At 45.9% G+C, this 19,964-nt stretch overlaps 1 protein-coding gene across 11 annotated transcripts in view; it reads left to right on the top strand.

Annotated features, from left to right (window-relative positions):
- ptprk (protein tyrosine phosphatase receptor type K) overlaps positions 1–19,964 on the top strand; it is a 575,861-nt gene that overhangs the window by 417,542 nt on the left and 138,355 nt on the right. For all 11 annotated transcript variants that reach the window (XM_033021238.1, XM_033021236.1, XM_033021234.1 and 8 more), the window contains exon 9: positions 10,247–10,356. In XM_033021238.1, coding sequence (XP_032877129.1) covers positions 10,247–10,356 — 110 coding nt within the window. The remainder of the gene's footprint in view (positions 1–10,246; positions 10,357–19,964) is intronic.

Below are 19,964 nucleotides of genomic sequence, written 5' to 3'. Positions count from 1 at the left end.
TATATTAAACTTTGAATCTTTGGATGTCCTGGTTCAAGCTAAAACTAAAGACAAATAATATCTCCTCACACATTCCCCTGCAAGTATCTCTGTCACTCCTTTAAAATATGCCCCTTCTTTGAACAAGCTCTTAAACATCGCATCTGAATCAGTTTCCATCTAATTACACTCCTTGAGGATGTTCATCTACGTGTTCAATTAATAAAACAACAAGATTGGGGACATTTCTATTCAGCCTGTCAAAGGAATTTGGTGGGGGGGGAGGGGGTGTTTAGAAATAGTCAGTGAGGTAAACAAACATAATAATTGAGTGGCAAATAACCTTCCCAATATTTAACTGAAGGAAATAATTCGGTTATCGGGGCTCTATGTTGTGACAGACAGCCTGACACCTTGCATGTCATTTTAATATTACACTTATCCCATCCACCCGGATATTCCGGATTAATAAATTAAGGTTTTGTCAACTATTACAAATCAGGCTAATTACAAATCAATATCATTAGCCAACTCCGAAACACGAAGCGCTGAGCATTGGGATCCAGACATCACGGACAACTGGCCTCAGCTCCCCACTCACATCTAGTAGTGCTCTCCATCTGAACCAGGCGCCGCGGAGCATTTTTGAAAGTGTGGGGGCTGAGTGATCACTGGCCTAGGGGGTACCAGGCGAGGCAGTGGAGCGACCGAGTGGGGGAAGGGTGTGGGAAAGGGTTGTCCCCCCGCCCACGGTAGGGACTTTTTGAAATTTGATTTTTTTAAATCATCTTTTAGTCCATTGTATAAGTATGATTTCAATGGGTTTTTTTTAAAGCATTTTTAAGAGGTGACTTTTTAAGGAGTAACTTTTGCCACACGAAGGGTGGTGAGTGTATGGAACAAGCTGCCAGTGGAGGTAGCTGAGGCAAGGTCTATCCCAACATTTAAGGAACAGTTAGACTGATACATGGATAGGACAGGTTTGGAGGGATATGGACCAAAAGCAGGTAGTGTAGCTGGGACATGTTGGCGGGTGTGGGCAAGTTGGGCCGAAGGGCCTGGTTTCACACTGTATCACTCTATGGCTACATTATACCTCCACCATGCATGAATGCTTCAAAATCAAGTGGTTGAGTTTCATTGCCATATACTCAAGCATAGAAACATAAAAATAGGTGCAGGAATAGGCCATTCGGCCCTTCGAGCCAGCACTGCCATTCAATATGATCATGGCTGTTCATCTAAAATCAGTACTTCTTTCCTGTTTTTTCCACATACCCCTTGATTTCGCTAGCCCCAAGAACTAAGTGTAACTCTCTCTTGAAAACATCCAGTGAATTGGCCTCCACTGCCTTCTGTGGCAGAGAATTCCACAGATTCACAACTCTCAGGGTGAAGAAAGTTTGTCCTCATCTCAGTCCTAAATGGCCTACCCCTTATTCTTAAACTGTGACCCCTGGTTCGGAACTCCCCCAACATCGGGAACATTTTTCCTGCAGTTACAGTAAGTGAAAATCTAGCAGGCAAGCAGGATGCTTTCTCCAACCACCCCCATTTGAAGGCCACTATCTTCCACCGCTTCTACCCAGTGCTTGGTACCTACTTCCAGCAGCCACTGGTTATCCTCCAGGATGCACCGAGCTGCAGCCTGGCCCATGCCGGTCACCAGGGTGAATTTGGCACAGAGACTGTCACGGCCGCGGCGCAACGCTACCGACGCCTCCGACAGCCTGGGAATCTTGCACTGAGACTGCTCCATGGCCAGAGCTGCAGCGAGCGACTTGCCAGCCCGGCAAACACTCACCAGCCCCGGCTCCCCGTCCGCATTTGCCCCTGCCGCTGCTTCTGCTTCCATCCCTTCCGCCGCCCCGGCTCTCCAACACCCACGACCAGGTTGCTCAGAGCACAGCAGTGCCTCATCCAAAGCTGGAGATATTGAAACATATCTAGCCAAAAAAGTGGGGGGGGGGGCTGCACCCGGTTCCACAGCCCATGTACCTTTATCCTGCCGCTTGCCCTTCTCGCTCATGTCAGCCGCTTCCCACAAATCCTTATATTCCAGGAGCAGGGCATGGCCTTACTTACTGCGCTGGGTGACACTCATTCACTGCCCGTTCCGTGTCGTTCAATGGAAATTTGTATGGGGACATGGTTTGGAGGTGTGTGACGGTTCAGTCAAGTGAGAATAACAAAGAATAAGAATGCTGCTGTCTTGTCAACAGATGCACACACAAGCAGTTTATATTAGTTTTGAAATTCACGTTGTTCACAGAATTTCTCACGACAGAGTGTGAGAAATTCTGTGATCAGCGTGAGAGCGTGAGAATTGGGCAAAATGCGTGAGAGTTGGCAGCTCTGGTGTACCCATCCGAAAATGGAGACCAGGCATCGGTTCACTTTTCATCCAAAATTGCGGTAGTCTTCTATCAACTAAAATTCTATTTTTAATTCTTTAAACCCACAGCCTTTTAATTTGACAGTTCTCAATATAACATTCTGAATTTGGTTGATACATAAATTGCACAGTATTAATACAAGCTTTGAGAATTCTAGCCCACAATGGACATGGGGAATTTGTGTGAACTACATGCTGAAGCTAAATAGCATGCAGTTAAGGCTAGATGAATTGAAACTGGATGAATTTAAACTAAAAGATGTTTCTCCTGCAAAAAGCTAACATAAATTATTGGTTGGCGGGGAATTAAATGGCCAGTCCTACTTAGGTGATTTTTCAGTTGACTGCGGCGAGTGTCAAGTTTGCGGCACTCGCCTGAAAAACCGGGAACTGGAATGCGACTGTCAGAGTGGAGCACACACACACAAACACACCGCAAAGGCAGGGGCCTGGGAAAGCGGGGGGAGCGCTGTCTGAAATTCACACGGTGCAAAGCCAAGGTGATACAGACACACACTGCGATGAACAGGAAGGTTAAGACGGCAAGCACAGTGTAGGGTAAGTCCTTTAAAAGAGGGGGGGGGGGGGGAGGGGAGAATCGTGGAGAGTGGGGACTCTTTTAAGAAGCCAGACACTTTTAATAAGCCTGAGATACACAGCTGTGAAGTTTGGCGGGCATTTAACATTACCGGTCGATTCTCCTTGGTTCTGAAAACTCGTGCCTACGTTTGTTCTCCCCATTGAGCCAATGAAAGTGCCCAGTCAGCAAAGGCGATTTAAGTAAAACTACATATGGCTACATCGACTACCTATAACCACATGGCGACCTACAACTGCACCTACGATTACAAAAGTATCGATTTTCTCCAGGGGGCGCAGAAAAATTTTCAACATGTTGAAAAATTTGTGGCAACCATACTGAGGCCGCGACTAGTTCCCAGAATGCGGGAACTCCTCACGATCATGAAGGAGACTCACCAGAGACCACCAGCGAACATGTGGTGACCATGTGGCGATCATGTGGCGAGCGCAGAGTCTCCTGCACTCGCCTAAAAAGTCGCCAAAGTGGGACAGGCCCTTAAGGATTATGGATCTCAGATGGGAAATGAAGTTGAGACCAACGATCAGATCATATAACCGGCAGATCAGGCTCAAGGGGCTGCATGGTCTACTCTTTCTTATAAAAAAAAAAAAATAAGTGTAATCACGAATAAAGCAAATCTACTCACAAATCAAGATCTTCAAATGTGTTTGGGGAATAGTGGAGGAGCTGGAGAGAACCAGAAGTATATCATATAGATTAAATTGTGTAGATATCCATTCATTTCTCCCAAGTGGGGAAATCTAAGTAAATGTCATTCAATTTATTTATTTATCAGTTTGACAAAGTAATCTTGTATTCATTTCAGCTTTTTTTCTAATTGCATTAATGAGAATAGTCTAATGGTAACTGTTATTTTTAGTGATTCCACTTCAAATAGTTTGTTGCTGTTTCTTTTTAATAAGTAAGGAATGTTTACCTCACTGGAAATGAATGTTTAGGCACAAATCTTTTGTTCCCAGGGAGGAAGGTCCTTTGGGAGGAACTTAGTAGATCAGTTCCCATGATATAATAGGTACAGAAGTGACCTTTGCCATGGAATTTCTAATGGAAAACATACTGGAAAAATATAATTGCGCTATTCCTGGATTGGAATGCATTCCTCGCTGTTGAAATAAATGGTGTGTTACTGTGTGCGCTGGTACCATTTATTAGCTTAAATACCCAGAAGTCATTCATACTTGTGAAACAAATGAGTTACAAAGCATTGACACTTGTGAAAAAAATATGGGGACATTTTTCATGGTATATTTTTTGGAATTATTTGTACCATACCAGAGCATCAGATCCAAGGTACGGTGTTAATCTGTATATTTTGCAGACACTTGGTAGAAATTAATTGATACAAGAATCAAAACCCAGTCCTAATGGAGACTGGATATTTTTTACATTTAAACAAAAATGGTTGGTTGATATTTTGACAATTAAGTTAAAGTAAAAAGAGAGGAGGTGGGGAGAGAGGAGGAGAGAGAGAGGAGGGGGAGTGGGGGGTAAGAGAGGGGAGAAAGGGAGGGGGTAGAGGGAAGGGGAGAGGGGGTTGGAGGAGGGGGGATGAGAGGGGGGTTGGTGGGGGTAGAGGAGTAGACGGGAGTTGGAGGAGGGGAGAAGGAGGGTGGAGGAGGGGAGATGGGTGGGGCAGAGAGAAGGGAGAGGGAGGGAGAAGGAGAGGGAGAGATGGAGAGGGAAGGGAGAGAAGGGGTGGGAAGGGGGAGGAGAGCGGGGAGGTGGAGAGGTGGAGAGAAGGGGAGGGAGGAGATGGGGAGATGGGTGAGGAGAGAGGGGAGGAGGAAGGGTGGGGATGGGGGAGAGATTGAGGAGGGGAGGAGAGGGGGAAGGGAGAGAGCGGGGAGGGGGAGGAGAGTAGGGAGGGGGAAGAGGAGAGAGGGGTAGGGGGTGGGAGAGGTGGAGGGGATGTGAGAGTGGTGGGGGAGGGGTGGAGAGAGGGGATGGGGAAGGGGGAGAGAGGGGGGGAGAGATGAGTGTGGGGGTGGAAGGGGAGAGAGGGGGAGGGAAGAGATGGGGAGAGGGGTGATGAGGGAGAGGTGAGAGAGGGGAGAGGGAGGGAGGAGGAGAGGGGGAGATGGAGAGGGGGGGAGAGTGGGGAGGGGAAGGGAGAGAAGGGGTGGGAAGGGGGAGGAGAGAGGGGAGGTGGAGAGAAGGGGAGGGAGGAGGGGGGGGGAGGGAGGAAGGAGGAGGAGAGGGGAGGTGGGTGAGGAGAGAGGGGGAGAGAGAGGGGAGGAGGAAGGGTGGGGATGGGGGAGATATTGAGGAGGGGAGGAGAGGGGGAAGGGAGAGAGCGGGGGATGGGGAGGGGGAGGAGAGCAGGAAGGGGGAAGGGGTGAGAGGGGTAGGGGGTGTGAGAGGTGGAGGGGATGTGAGAGTGGTGGGGGAGGGGTGGAGAGAGGGGGTGGGGAAGGGGGAGAGATGGGGAGGGAAGAGGAGGGGGAGGGAGTGGAGGAGGGAGAGGGAGGAGATGGGGAGAGGGGTGAGGAGAGAGGGGTGATGAGGGAGAGGTGAGGAGAGAGGGGTGAGGAGAGGGGGATGGGGAGGGGGAGAGGGGAGAGGGGGGAGAGAGTGGGGAGGGGAGGAGAGGGGAGGGAAGGGGGAAGGGGTGAGAGAGGGGGATGAGGATTAGGGAGGGGGGAAAGCGGGGAGGGTGAATTGTGATAATTCCTCAGTGATCACAATGGCAGTGTGAGATGCAACATTTGCAACCATGTTCAGCCAGAAATGCCGAGTAGCTATTTCATCCTCTGATTTCCAACCCTTCGGAAAAGCCAAACCGTAGTTAATTTGATACGTGCCAAAGCATACCACGATATCCATCTTAAGAAAGACTGTAATTAGAAATTGGAAGGGAGTGGAGAATACAAGACAATCATCTGTGCAGAAGTACTATGCAAATTGTTGGAGTTGTGGAATGACAAGTTCCCAGAATCTGATGATGGACACACAAAGTGCTGGAGTAACTCAGTGGGTCAGGCAGCATCTCTGGAGAAAAGGGTTGGGTGACATTTCAGGTAGGAACCCTTCTCCACTCAAGAATCTGATGGTCTTGAAGGCTGATTCGATTAGAAAATAACAGCAATTCCTTTATTGAAAAGGGAGGGCGAAAGAAAGCAGGGATAGACAAGCTAGTTAAAATAACACCTGACATTGGAAACATTTTGGAAGTTATTATTAAAGATGTTAAGGCAAGGGTCTTGGAAATTGTTTTAATCAATCAACAAGGTTATAGAAAAGGAATATTATGTTTGGCCAATTTATAGGAATTTTTTGAAGATATATTCAAAATGGATAAAATGGAACCAATGGATGTACTATAATGACATTTCTAAAAGGCATTTCATAAGTAAATCAAGTCAGATTTATTGTCATAGGCACAAATATAGTGAAGTACAGGTAAGATGAAAAAATCTTGCTTGAAGCAGCACATAGACTCAGACAATCATGTAACAAACAGATTATACATAAATTATACATATTACACCATTTCTAAAAGAAAGAACATTGTGCAAAAACATAATTTGAATAAAAAGTCCATCATGGGGCAAGATGTGGACCGTAGTGTTCCACGGTCAAGGTAGAATTAGGTTTGTGTAATTTGGTTTAAGACCTCATTGCTACGGGGAAATAGTTGTTCCTGAACCTGGTGGTGTGGGATTTCAGGTTTTTGTACTTCCTGCCCAATGGTAATAGTAAGAAGAGGGCAAGGCGCATATGGTGGGTATCCTTGATGGTAGATGCTGCCTTCTTGAGGCAACACTTCATGTCGATGCAATTGATGATGGGGATGTATTTGTCCGTGATGGACTAGCTGAATTCATCATTCCCTACAGCCTCGCACATTCCTGTAGGTTGGAATTGTCATGCCAGGGATGTTACAACCATGTAACATTGAATCAGTGTTCTATCTCTCTCCTGTATGCTGGACAACATCACCATTGGTGATTCGGACAAGCGTAATGGTATAGTTGGCAAATTTCTAGATGGCATTTGTGCTTTGCTTAGCCACACATCATAGGTATAAAGAGAGTAGACCAGGGGGTGAAGCATGGAGCCTCTAGAAGAACCTGTATTCATGGTCAATGAGGAGATGTCCTAACCAATCCATACTGATTGAAATCCACTGTTGAGGAAGTCAAGGATCCAATTGCAAAGGAAGGTATAGAGGACCAGGTCTTGGTGATAGGTTTGGAAGGGATGATGGTATTGAACACTGAACTATGGTTAAAGAACAGCAGCCTGATGTATGTGTTCTTGTTATCCAGATGATCCAGAGCAGAGTGGAGAGCCAGTGAGATAGCATCTGCCATTGACCTGGTATGCTAACCTGATAACATCAAAGGTTAATGATGGAAGTAAAAGTTTGATGTGGGAGACAACATACAAATGTGGTAGGGGACTAGTTAGTGAACATAAAACAGAGTGTAGGCATACTCAGTTCAAGATAAAACATAGGGGTGTCAATAGGTTACTTAATCTTTTACAGTTCTAATAACTAATGAATGAACGTACTGTGTTTATGCTAACATTTCTGATGAAACAAAAATGATACAAACATACATTGGAAATTAAAGGAGGAGGGTAAATAATTAAGTGTGTGGGTAATAATTTGATAATTGCTCTCTAAAGGTGGGGGAATATGAAACGTTCCTTTTTGACAGAAACAATAAAACAGAAGCCACTTACCTAAATAGAAAGTTTGCAGAGCTCTGAAATGTGGAAGGATGTGGGTGACATAGTGTGTGATTTGCAAAAGGATTGTATGTAAATGCGGCAAGTAATCTGGAACAATAACAATTATTATTATTTATTATTAGGAGAAACACAAAAGTAGGTGAAAAGCAGAAAAAAAGTGCAGATGCTGGAAATCTGAAATATAAGAAATGCTGGATATCTGAATAAATGGAAGTGGGCCTGAATCTTTAACTCTGTTTCTCTTGCCTGTTGAGGTCAGATAACACTGAATTCTGCAGGTCAGGCTGAGGTCATACCTCAGAATGCTCCTTGAATATTGGAGGATGGTTTTACTCACTGGAGGCCAATTGTCCAAGTCCCAGAACACTACTGCAGGAATTCCTGAACCAACCACATTCAGATGTTGCATCAATGACCTTTTCATTATGTCAAAAATGGGCACGGTCAATTGCATTTGCATTCCTCATCAAATGAAGCATTACATATTTGCGTATATAAAGACCTAGTAAGCATCAGATGTGGACTGATACGTGGCAGCAAACTTTGAATTTCAGAAATACCAGGGCATGACCACCTTCAAAGAGAGAGGCCTAATCACCTACCTTATTGTTCAATGGCATTGCCATTCATAGTTCGATAGTTCATTATTTGTCACATATGCAACTGCACAGTGAAATTATTTTTGCATATATTACACGTGCAGTTACCACCATTATTGGCACCATATTTCAAAGTCAAAAATCTGGTTGGCCCGCTCGTTCGATGGACTAGAGCAGTTCCCGCGAACTGACGTCCCTATCCTTGTCCAGCTATCTTTGTGTCCCATGGACGCCTCCTGCAGCCTACCTTCTAACTAATCTTCTTGAATTTTTTGAAGATGTTACTCGGGAAATTGATGAGGGTAAAGCAGTGGATGTTGTGTATATGGACTTCAGTAAGGCCTTTGACAAGGTTCCTCATGGAAGGTTGGTTAAGAAGGTTCAATGGTTGGGTATTAATGGTGGAGTAGCAAGATGGATTCAACAGTGGCTGAATGGGAGATGCCAGAGAGTAATGGTGGATGGTTGTTTGTCAGGTTGGAGGCCAGTGACGAGTGGGGTGCCACAGGGATCTGTGTTGGGTCCACTGTTGTTTGTCATGTACATCAATGATCTGGACGATGGTGTGGTAAATTGGATTAGTAAGTATGCAGATGATACTAAGATAGGTGGGGTTGCGGGTAATGAAGTAGAGTTTCAAAGTCTACAGAGAGATTTATGCCAGTTGGAAGAGTGGGCTGAAAGATGGCAGATGGAGTTTAATGCTGATAAGTGTGAGGTGCTACATCTTGGCAGGACAAATCAAAATAGGACGTACATGGTAAATGGTAGGGAATTGAAGAATGTAGGTGAACAGAGGGATCTGGGAATAACTGTGCACAGTTCCATGAAAGTGGAATCTCATGTAGATAGGGTGGTAAAGAAAGCTTTTGGTGTGCTGGCCTTTATAAATCAGAGCATTGAGTATAGAAGTTGGGATGTAATGTTAAAATTGTACAAGGCATTGGTGAGGCCAATTCTGGAGTATGGTGTACAATTTTGGTCGCCTAATTATAGGAAGGATGTCAACAAAATAGAGAGAGTACAGAGGAGATTTACTAGAATGTTGCCTGGGTTTCAGCAACTAAGTTACAGAGAAAGGTTGAACAAGTTAGGGCTTTATTCTTTGGAGCGCAGAAGGTTAAGGGGGGACTTGATAGAGGTTTTTAAAATGATGAGAGGGATAGACAGAGTTGACGTGGAAAAGCTTTTCCCACTGAGAGTAGGGAAGATTCAAACAAGGGGACATGACTTGAGAATTAAGGGACTGAAGTTTAGGGGTAACATGAGGGGGAACTTCTTTACTCAGAGAGTGGTAGCTGTGTGGAATGAGCTTCCAGTGAAGGTGGTGGAGGCAGGTTCGTTTTTATCATTTAAAAATAAATTGGATAGTTATATGGATGGGAAAGGAATGGAGGGTTATGGTCTGAGCGCAGGTATATGGGACTAGGGGAGATTATGTGTTCGGCACGGACTAGAGGGGTCGAGATGGCCTGTTTCCGTGCTGTAATTGTTATATGGTTATATGGTTATATGGTTGAAGGCGCTGGAGGCATTACCCCAGTTCACCCTCATACCGGCCCACTCCTAGTGCCTGACGTCTCAGCTCCCTCCCAGTTACGCTATCCGCCGAGGCCGAGCCTTCCCGCCAACCGAACTGAGCTCCACGTTATAAACTTCCCTGTGGGGGACCATTAACCAGAAACTAACTGCATAAATGCTATGGCTACAAGAGCCAGATTAGAGGCTAGACCTCTTGTGGCGACTGACTCAACTCCTGTCACCTCAAATATCTACACTACTTACAAAGCACAAATAAGGTGTTTGTTGGTTCTAGAAGCTTTACATCGTCAATATCAGTTCTAGCTTTTTGAATCTGTTGAGTACTGTGGAGGAGAAATGCATAAAATATGTTTTACTTTATTGAGTGTTTTTATTTATTCACTGCATAATTTACATTGAAGTGATTATGTGTTTTTTTTTGCCTTCCAGTACCTGGTCCCATACCTAGTGATTCATTGAAAGGAACGCCATTTGAAGACAAAATCTTCCTGCACTGGAGTGAACCTGTCGAAGCAAATGGTATCATCACACAATATGAGGTAATAGATATTTGGTAATTACCCAATGTCAGTTTGATATTTGTACTCTTCCTTCAGACGCGCACACTGTTGGGAAAGCTTAACTTGCCAGACATACAAAAGTCTGTAAATATTTGTGTTGTGCTACCGATAGCACAATTCCAGGTGCTATCGGTAGCTACACATTGTGATCTACTGCCATCCTTGAAACTTTCTAGCATCAGTTGTCGAACAGCAGCCAACATATTTCCAGTTTCCAAACATCACAGGGAGGTTCAAATGGGGAATTTGCATTCTTCTCAGAGCCTCCTTTCCCATACAGTTTGCTTAACTCCAGTAGTTAGTGGTAGTAATTTAACTCTACCTGGTTCTGAACTGGTTTTATCTCTGCAGTAATTAGCAGATTTTGTTTTAATGTATTGCAGCATGTGTTGCAGCATGATCCTATGGACGTCAAATTAAAGAAAATGTTGGAAGATATTTGAGGTGTGTGAGATATGTTAGGTGTTGCATTTTGGCAAGTCTAATATGGGTAGGACATACACAGTGAATGGTAGGGCTCTGGGAAGCATTGTAGAGCAGAGGGATCTAGGAGTGCAGGTGTATGGTCCCTTGAAGGTGGTCACAGGTAGATTGTGTGGTTTCAAAGGCTTTTGACACATTGATCTTCATCAGTCAGAGTATTGAGTCGAGCTGGAAAGGGTACAGAGAATATTTACGAGGATGTTGCCAGGACTAAAGGGTCTGAGCTGTAGAGAGAGGTTGATTGGGTAGATGCGCAGTCTCTTGCCCAGAATAGGTGAATCGAGGACCAGGGGACAGGTTTTAGGTGAAGGGGAAAAATTTAATAGGAATCTGAAGGGTAACTTTTTTGCGCTAAGGGCGGTGTGTGTAAGGAACAAGCTGTCAGAGGAGGTAGTAGAAGCAGGGACTATCCCAACATTTAAGCAGTTAGACAGGTACATGGATAGGACATGTTTGGAGGAATATGGATCAAACGTGGACAGGTGGGACTAGTGTAACTGCGACATGTTGGCAATTTGAGCCGAAGGGCCTGTTTCCACACTGCATCACTCTATGACACTATGACTGTGACTATATGTGCCTTGAGCAAACCCAAGTGTGCCTCTCTGTGGAACTCCTGGATAGTCCAAAATAATGAAAAGAGCAAGGAAAGCTAATGTAAATAGAGCTCTGCTTTTCTGCTTTCAGTAATTCTGGAAATATTCTGCAAGTACAATAGATAGAAATACTTGGAGTTGAATAACTTTTTTTTTTCAAATATAATATCTGAAGTGATTTGGCTGATCCTCAGATCAGATATTTTACTATTTTCTGATGGATAACTACATTTTACTTAGCTTTGGTTTCAATTGCCATGTCAGAGTAAACATTCCATGTGATATTTGTTTTCTACAGAACCAGAGGGAGATAATTGCTTTCCTATGGGGATTAGGGTTTTCAAATATTGGCAAAAGACAGAGAAGTATTTTTACTACATTGGGCCAATCTCAAATATCTGGTTATTGATTCATCCATTTCATAGAAATAGCAAATTGTGGTACTTCCAGAGAGTCGATGTCCACTTTACGCAAGTCCTATTACATAATTCATAGAAAAGTACAGCATTTGAACAAGCCCTTTGGCCCACAGTCTGTGTCAAACATGATGCGAAGCTAAACAAATTTCATCTATCTGCAAATGATCCATATCTCTCCATTCCCTGCATATCCATGTGCCTATCCAAAAGTCTCATAAACTCTACCATCTAATCTGCCTTCACCACCACCCATGGCAGTGTGTTCCAGACACTCACCATTCTCTGTAAAAAAATACTTGGCCCTCACATCTCCTTGAAACTTTGCCCTTTCATCTGAAAGCTATGCCCTCTAGATCTCTATGCCCTCTATACCTGTCCCGCTGAGTTACTCCAGCATACTCCATCTGCTGTTCTTTGCTACACATTTTGTCCCATCCACTGCAAAATCTCATCAAGGTACGTCTACTTTGAAGAAGTTCTCCTCATCTCTCGGACAAGAGTTCAGCAACATCGCTCACTGCTCCCCCTCTGTGAGTTCTCCATCCATCCAACGCTACAACCATGTTTTAACCCAGACACGTTACCACAGCCACGTTTGTTTTCTCGGGACTTGCCTGCACCTCCATCTTTTACCTCGTGGATTCCAACTCTGGTTCCAGACCTCCCATTTCGGACACAACCCGGACTATAGGTTCCGACAATCGATCCGCCATTTTTCACAACAGTTCTCATTCCGTGCCCTGCATTCTACACTGGCTGTGATACGCCAGTACCAACAGGCCCTCGCTCTGACTCTCCCACAGCTCCAGGCCTCGCTCAGCAATGGACCCCCAACGACACTTTCTCCAACGGCAAATCCACGTCCTCAACAAATGCTTCCTTTCTTACCTGGACTCCGCAAAGGATCGCAAATTTGTCCGTCTCCAGACCAATCCCTCCATCGACACTCCTCGACTTGAACGCCTGCAGGCCCGGGGCTCCACCGCTGGACAGCGCTGCTTGCCCGAACACCACGAGGCTGAGACCCGCGATGCCTTTGGTGCCACGAGGAGCAGCACCAACACTCACCACCTTCCCGGCCGATCCGAGGCCCAGACCACCGAAGCTGCCTTCCCGGAACCACAACCACCACTGTTGCCGACATTCACCGCCTCCATGGGGCCACTGCCATCGACTTTCACCAACTCCCCGGGGCTGCTGCCGCCAACACCCACTGCCTCCCCGGGCCTGCCGACCTTCACCGCCTCCCCGATATCACCGCTACCGCTGACCTTTGCCACTCCTCGGCCATCCGCTGACCGGGACTACCAACACTTCGTCTGCTGACCCTGACTCCAGTCCCCCACGGGCCTCCACCAGCGGCTCCGCTGACCCTCGCCTCTCCATCGCCCACAGCCGTTGTCTTACCAGAGTCCCTGGCTCAGCACCGGGCCCACAACCTCCACGATGCAGACTCCCACACCATGTGGTCTTACTCTGCTGGGTCCTACTGCTCTCTCCCCCACCCCCCACCTACAGGTGACCTCAGTGGGGATTCCACTGGTCCTTCCCCTTTTAGGCAAGTGGCCCCAGCTACTCCCCAGCCATACAATAGTCCACCTTTTTGAACATCCACCATTCCCCAACCAGACATCGCCTCGGCCTCCATCTACTCACCTGCCTTCCTCCGACCCCATCCCCCACCCTTGCCGTGTGTTCACCATCCCCCCAGACTTCGCTCTTTCGGACACGGAACGGTCTGTCCTCAGCAGAGGCCTCACCTTTGTTCCCCTCCGCCCCCACCTCAATGAGTTCCGGGTCCGCCACGATGTGCATCTCTTCTTCTGTCGCCTCCACCTCCGTGCCTTTTTCTATGGGAAGGAGTCCTCACCACCCAGTGATGACCCCTTCTCCCGTCTCCAATGGACCCCCTCCTCTTGGACTCCCCCGGATGGCCATCTACCTTCTTTAGATCTTTTCATTTCCAACTGCCGGCGGGACATCAACCGCCTCAACTTTTCCACTCCCCTTACTCACTGTAACCTCTCCACACATGAACGTACAGTCCTCCGCTCACTCTGCAGCAACCCCGACTTGATAATCAAACCCACCGACAAGGCAGGTGCTGTGGTAGTCTGGCGCGCTGACCTCTACTGGACTAAGGCCAGGCGACAACTCTCAGACACCTCCTCCTACTTACGACCCCACAGGCGAGCACCAGACCGTAATATCACACACCATTTCTGATTTCATTACTCCCGGCTCTCTGCACTCTAAAGCCTCCAACTTTATCGTTCCCCAGCCCGGCACGGCCCGATTTTATCTTCTCCCCAAAATCCACAAACAGAACTGTCCTGGCAGACCCATTATTTCTATTTGTTCATGCCCCACTGAATTAATTTCCACATACCTCAACTCCATCCTATCCCCCCCAGTCCAATCCCTCCCTACCTATGTCCAAGACACCTCACACGCACTTCGTCCCCTCAATGACATTTACAGGCCCCCACTCCCACTCCCTCATCTTTACTATGGATGTCCACTCACTCTACACCTCCATCCCCCACCAGGAAGGTCTTAAAGCCCTTTGTTTGTTCCTCGACCGCAGAACCAGCCAATTTCCGTCTATACATACTCTCCTCCTCCTAGTAGAGCTGGTCCGTACCCTCAACAACTTCTCCTACGACTACTCCCACTTCCTCCAAATCCAAGGCGTAGCTATGGACACACGTATGGACCCTAGCTATGCCTGCCTCTTTGTAGAGTACGTCGAACAATCACTGTTCCAGGACTACACTGGCCTCATCCCCGAACTCTACCTCCGCTGCATTGATGACTGCTTCGGTGCTACCTCCTGCACCCATGCAGAACTCACTGACTTCATCAACTTCACCACCAATTTCCATCCTGCACTCAAATTCACTTGGACCATCTCTGACATCTTTCTAGCATTTCTAGATTTCACCGTTTCCATCACGGGAGACAGACTATTGACCGACATCTACTACAAACCCACTGACTCCCATAGCTAACTAGACTACACATCTTTCCACCCTGCTTCCTGTAAAGACTCCATCCCCTACTCCCAATTCCTCCATCTACACCGCATCTGCGCCCAGGATAAGGTTTTCCATACCAGGGCATCAGAGGAGATGTCCTCATTCTTTAGGAAACGGGTTCGTTCCCCTCTTCCATTATAAATGAGGCTCTCACTAGGGTCTCCTCGATGTCCCGCAGCTCCGCTCTTGCTCCCCCTCCCCCCATTCATAACAAGCACAGAGTCGCTCTTGTCCCCACCATCCACCCCATCAGCCGTCACATACAGCATATAATCCTCCAGCATTTTCACCACCTCCAATGGGATCCCACAACTGGCCACATCTTCCCATCGCCACCCCTCTCTGCTTTCTGCAGAGACCGTTCCCTCCGCAACTACCTGGTTAACTCGTCCCTTCCCACCCAACCCACCCCCTCCCTAAGTACTTTCCCCTGCAACCGCAGGAGACGCAACACCTGCCCCTTTACCTCCCCCCTCGACCATCCAAGGACCCCAACAGTCTTTTCAGGTGAGGCAGAGGTTCACTTGCACCTCCTCCAACCTCATCTACTGTATCCACTGTTCCAGGTGTCAACTCCTGTACATCGGCGAGACAAAGTGCAGGCTCGGCGATCGTTTCGCTGAACACCTCCGCTCAGTCCGCCTTAACCTACCTGATCTCCCGGTTGCTCAGCACTTTAACTCCCCCTCCCATTCCGTATCTGACCTTTCTGTCTTGGGCCTCCTCCATTGTCAGAATGAGGCCCAGCGTAAATTGGAGGAACAGCACCCATTACACCCCAGCGGTATGGTCATTGACTTTTCTAACTCAAATAGCCCTTGCTTTTCCTATCTCTCCATCCCCTCTCCCTTCCCAGTTCTCCCACCAGCCTTACTGTCTCCGACCACATTCTATCTCTGCCCTGCCCACTCCCCTGACATCAGTCTGAAGAAGGGTCTTGACCCGAAACATCACCCATTCCTTCTTTCCAGAGATGCTGCCTGTCCCGCTGAGTTACTCCAGCATTTTGGGTCTACATGCGATTTATACCAGCATCTGCAGTTCTTTCCTACACATTTTGTCCGCTCCACTGCGAAATCACCTCTAGATTTTGATGTTTTCAAGTTCTGACTGTCTATCTATACTTCTCATATCATTATATACTTCTTTCCCGAACCTCCGGCGCTTCAGAGAAAACATTCCGAGTTTATCCAAACATAGCTAACACCCTCTAATTCAGGCAGTATTCTGGTAAAACTCTTTTTCACCCTCTCAAAGTTTCCATTCCTTCCTGTAATAGGGCAACGAGAACTATATGCAATACCAAACCCATCATCGAGTTTTTTTCAGTTGGTGCCTATTTTAACTCTACCTGATTCTGGACCCTGTATAGTTTTTTTTCTGCGCATTAATTAGCAGCGTTTTTTCTGTTGCATTACCCATTACAAGAAAACTGATGGGCAAGTTGTCACAATGTGCTCAATGGTACAGCTTATGGTCTTGGAGCAGAGGAAATTTTCAAAATGCATTTTCGTGATGTTTTGTACAATGGTGTACCTTTGTCTCACGTCTGCCTATCCCAACTTTATTCAGTTTGTTGTTTGAAACAAATAAAATGAGAAATATATTTAGACATGGCTGATCAGGCGGAGAAGAAATTCAAGTATATTTTTGTATGGAATGAAAGAAGCCATATTCTCCAAGAAAACATTTGGGACATAACTCCAGTACATGGGCTCTTGATTTTACATGTCAGCCTAAACCAAGAAGCGCCACTTATTTGGAGCAAGAACAGAGATTACTATAAACTCAGCGAGTTGTAGAAAGAATTGATGTGCTAACAACAAAGGACCTAATTTCCGAGTAAGTGTCTGCCTTTGACACATTAACCCAATTGTCCTCCGAGTGATTCATTTTAACCACAATGCCGTTTAAAAAAAAAATTATGTCATGCTAAGAATGCTAGAATATGTGAATACTGATCTTATCATGGTGTTGATATATTTTGACTACAAAATATTCACAATTGGAAGGTTCGTAGGCATTGTGACAAATTTGAAATTAAATTTATTTGCATTTGTGTACAGAATAGTAGTGAAGTTTCTTGAAACTACTTAGCCAGAGTTGCCTCTGATGTGTTGGGAAGCAGAACTTTTGATTTCTAATGCGCTAATTTTAAGAAGGGTATCAAAATTATAAAAGGTAAAGGAAGCAGAGAATTTCTAAATTGCAAGGGACCATTTTTGCCAGAATATAACAACTCCACCAAGTAGAGGACATGACAGTTCTGGCTTGGATTTTGGAGGGAAAATGTGAGTCAATCGAAGGTTCATCAAGGGAGAGAATTTGCGAAGGCATTCAATTTAGCATAGGCATTAATGTTCTAAGGTGCGGAATGGTAGAATTTACTGGAAAGAAAACTGAAAGTAAAAGTAGATTGGCAAACATTACTTTATATTAAATTTAATGTCCGAACAATACTAGGCAATCGGAATTAATTTCGAAAGCAGAGAATTCCATCTACAGAAGAGTGAAGCCCAGCATAGAGGGGGGGGGGGAGGAACAAGTGGGAGAGATAACACAAGGGCAAAAATATTGAGATCTATGTCATTAGAGTGTATGTCCACAGATTGTTATAGGCCATGTGAGCAAAAATTTTAAAAGGTACACAGGATATTTCCCCTTAATTAGCCACAGTATAGATTACAAGAGCTGGGGTATTTTGCTAGAACTATATGCAACGTTAGATATGCCATAGCTTGAGTACTGCATATAGTCTGGTCACAACATTGTAGGACAAATATTGCTGCATTGAACAGGGTGGAAGCCAAGACATGTTTTGCTATGAGGGAAGATTGGATAACCTGGTGTTGTTTTTTTGGAACAGATGAGACTTCAGGGAGATGAAATTGAGGTGAACAGACCTATTTCCCTCTTAGATCTGTGGAAAAACTCAGGGAGCTAGAATTTAATGTAACCAATTAGAGTCATAGATTCATGCAACGTGGAAACAGGCCTTTCGGCTCAACTTTCCCATGCCGACCAACATGCCCTATTTACACTAGTCCCACCTGCCTGCATTTATTCCATATCCCGCTAAACCTATCCTATCCATATAAGGTTCATTTATTGTCACATACACCAATTGGTGTAGTGAAATTTCACTGGCCAGGGCAGTCATACAATTTAAATAAGCAACAAACTCAAAAAAACACATTTTAACATAAACATCCATCACAGTGACTGCTACACATTCCTCACTGTGATGGAAGGCGAAATAAAGTTCAAGTCCTTCCCTTTTTGTTCTTCCTTGGTCGGGAGCCTTGAGCCCCCCGTTGATGGGATGGTCTTGAGTCCCGTAACCGGCGGCGTTCGGGCCCTCTGTGTCGAGGCATTCAGCTCCTGCATCGGGGGGATGTCAGCTCCCCCCACGCCGGGCGATCGAACCTCGCGTCGGGGCTGGACGAACCTTCTGCGGCGGTGGAGCTCCCGACTAGCCTCACCCGAGGCTCCGATGGTAAGCCCCGCGGTGGGGATCACAACAGTCCGAGGCGGCTTTTCAACTGCATCGATGGTAGGCCACAGAGCCCGGAGAATGTGATCCGCAACTTGATCACATCTCTGGGAAGGTAAGAACCTGAACAAAAAGGTTTCCCTCAACCCCCCCCCCCCCCCCTCCACATAAAACAAACAGAAGAACATTAAAACAAACTTTAAACAAACGCTAAAAATAACAAAAAGGATGAAAAAAAGAACAGATTGCCGGAAGGGCTGCCATCTCCCTCCTCCGGCGCCCCCTATCGAATATACCTGCCTAAATGTTTCTTACGCATTGCAATAATACTTGCCTCAACTTCTTCCTCCAGCAGCTCATACCATACACCTACCACTCTTTGAGTGAAAAAAAATGACCCCTCAGGTTCCAGTGACATCATTCTCCCCTCACCTTAAACCTACGTCCTCTAGGTTTTTGATTCCCCTACTCTGGCTAAAAGACTTACTCGATCTATTCCTGTCATGATTTTGTACATGAATTGAAGGATGAGAGGGTAGATGAGGAAAAGACGTTTACTTCCAAAGGGTGGAAGGTGCCTCGAACACACATTCTGAAGAGCAAGCAACCTCATCACACTTGATAAGTATTTGGCAAGGCACTTGACAAAGCGATAATCTGCATTGCAACAGCTGGAGGGAAAAGGAACAGCACAGACACAATGGGCCAAATGGCCATCCTTTCATAAATTATCTACAAAATTGTAGCCTGAGCAATTAGTGCTTTACGTAAAAATTTGTTGATAAAACAGAATAGGCTGATCCTGCTGGACTCAACCTGGACATACCACCAATCATCTCTTCCTGCCCAAACTAAGCTAATCTGCACAAGAAGAGCTGGACGATCTGACCGTCTTTATCCAAACATCTCCTGTGAAGCAGAGCAGTGCAGTGATTGATCTCTGACTGCATATCATGAAGCTCTGTCCTTGTAAAATACATTTTAACTTGAATGTCTCTGTCAGAGGCATTTAAAAAAAAATTAAATTCTCGGGATGAATTTAAATAATTAAAATAATAATTATCTGTGCAAAATGCTTTATTGTTAACTGTTGGGTTATAAAATAATTCAAACACTGCCTTGCACTTTTCCTACTTTCTACAAGATCAGCCACTCCAAAGGCACGGCACGGTGGCGCAGCAGTATAGTTGCTGCCTTCCAGTGCCAGAGACCTGGGTTCGATCCTGATTAGTGGGGCTGTCTGTGGAGTTTGTATGGTCTCCCTGTGTCTGTGTGGGTTTTCTCCGAGATCTTTGGTTTGTAGGTTAATCGGCTTGGTAAAATTGTCCCTAGTGTGTGTAGGATGGTGTTACGGTGCGGGGAACGTCGGTTGGCATGGATTCGGTGGGCCAAAGGGCCTGTTTCCACGCTGGATCTCCAAACTAAACTAAACTAAATGAATAATTGTGAGAGTCTATAAGTGGTGCACCTTGCCCCTCTTTCTATTCTGCCGAGTCCAGTGTTGGGACAACAGGCCTGATACACCTGCATCCAAACTCTAGTCCACTTACATGAGGAG

Source organism: Amblyraja radiata, chromosome 5, assembly GCF_010909765.2.
Source record: "Amblyraja radiata isolate CabotCenter1 chromosome 5, sAmbRad1.1.pri, whole genome shotgun sequence".
Lineage (NCBI taxonomy): Eukaryota > Metazoa > Chordata > Chondrichthyes > Rajiformes > Rajidae > Amblyraja > Amblyraja radiata.
This window is presented reverse-complemented; position numbering and strand designations above follow the sequence as displayed.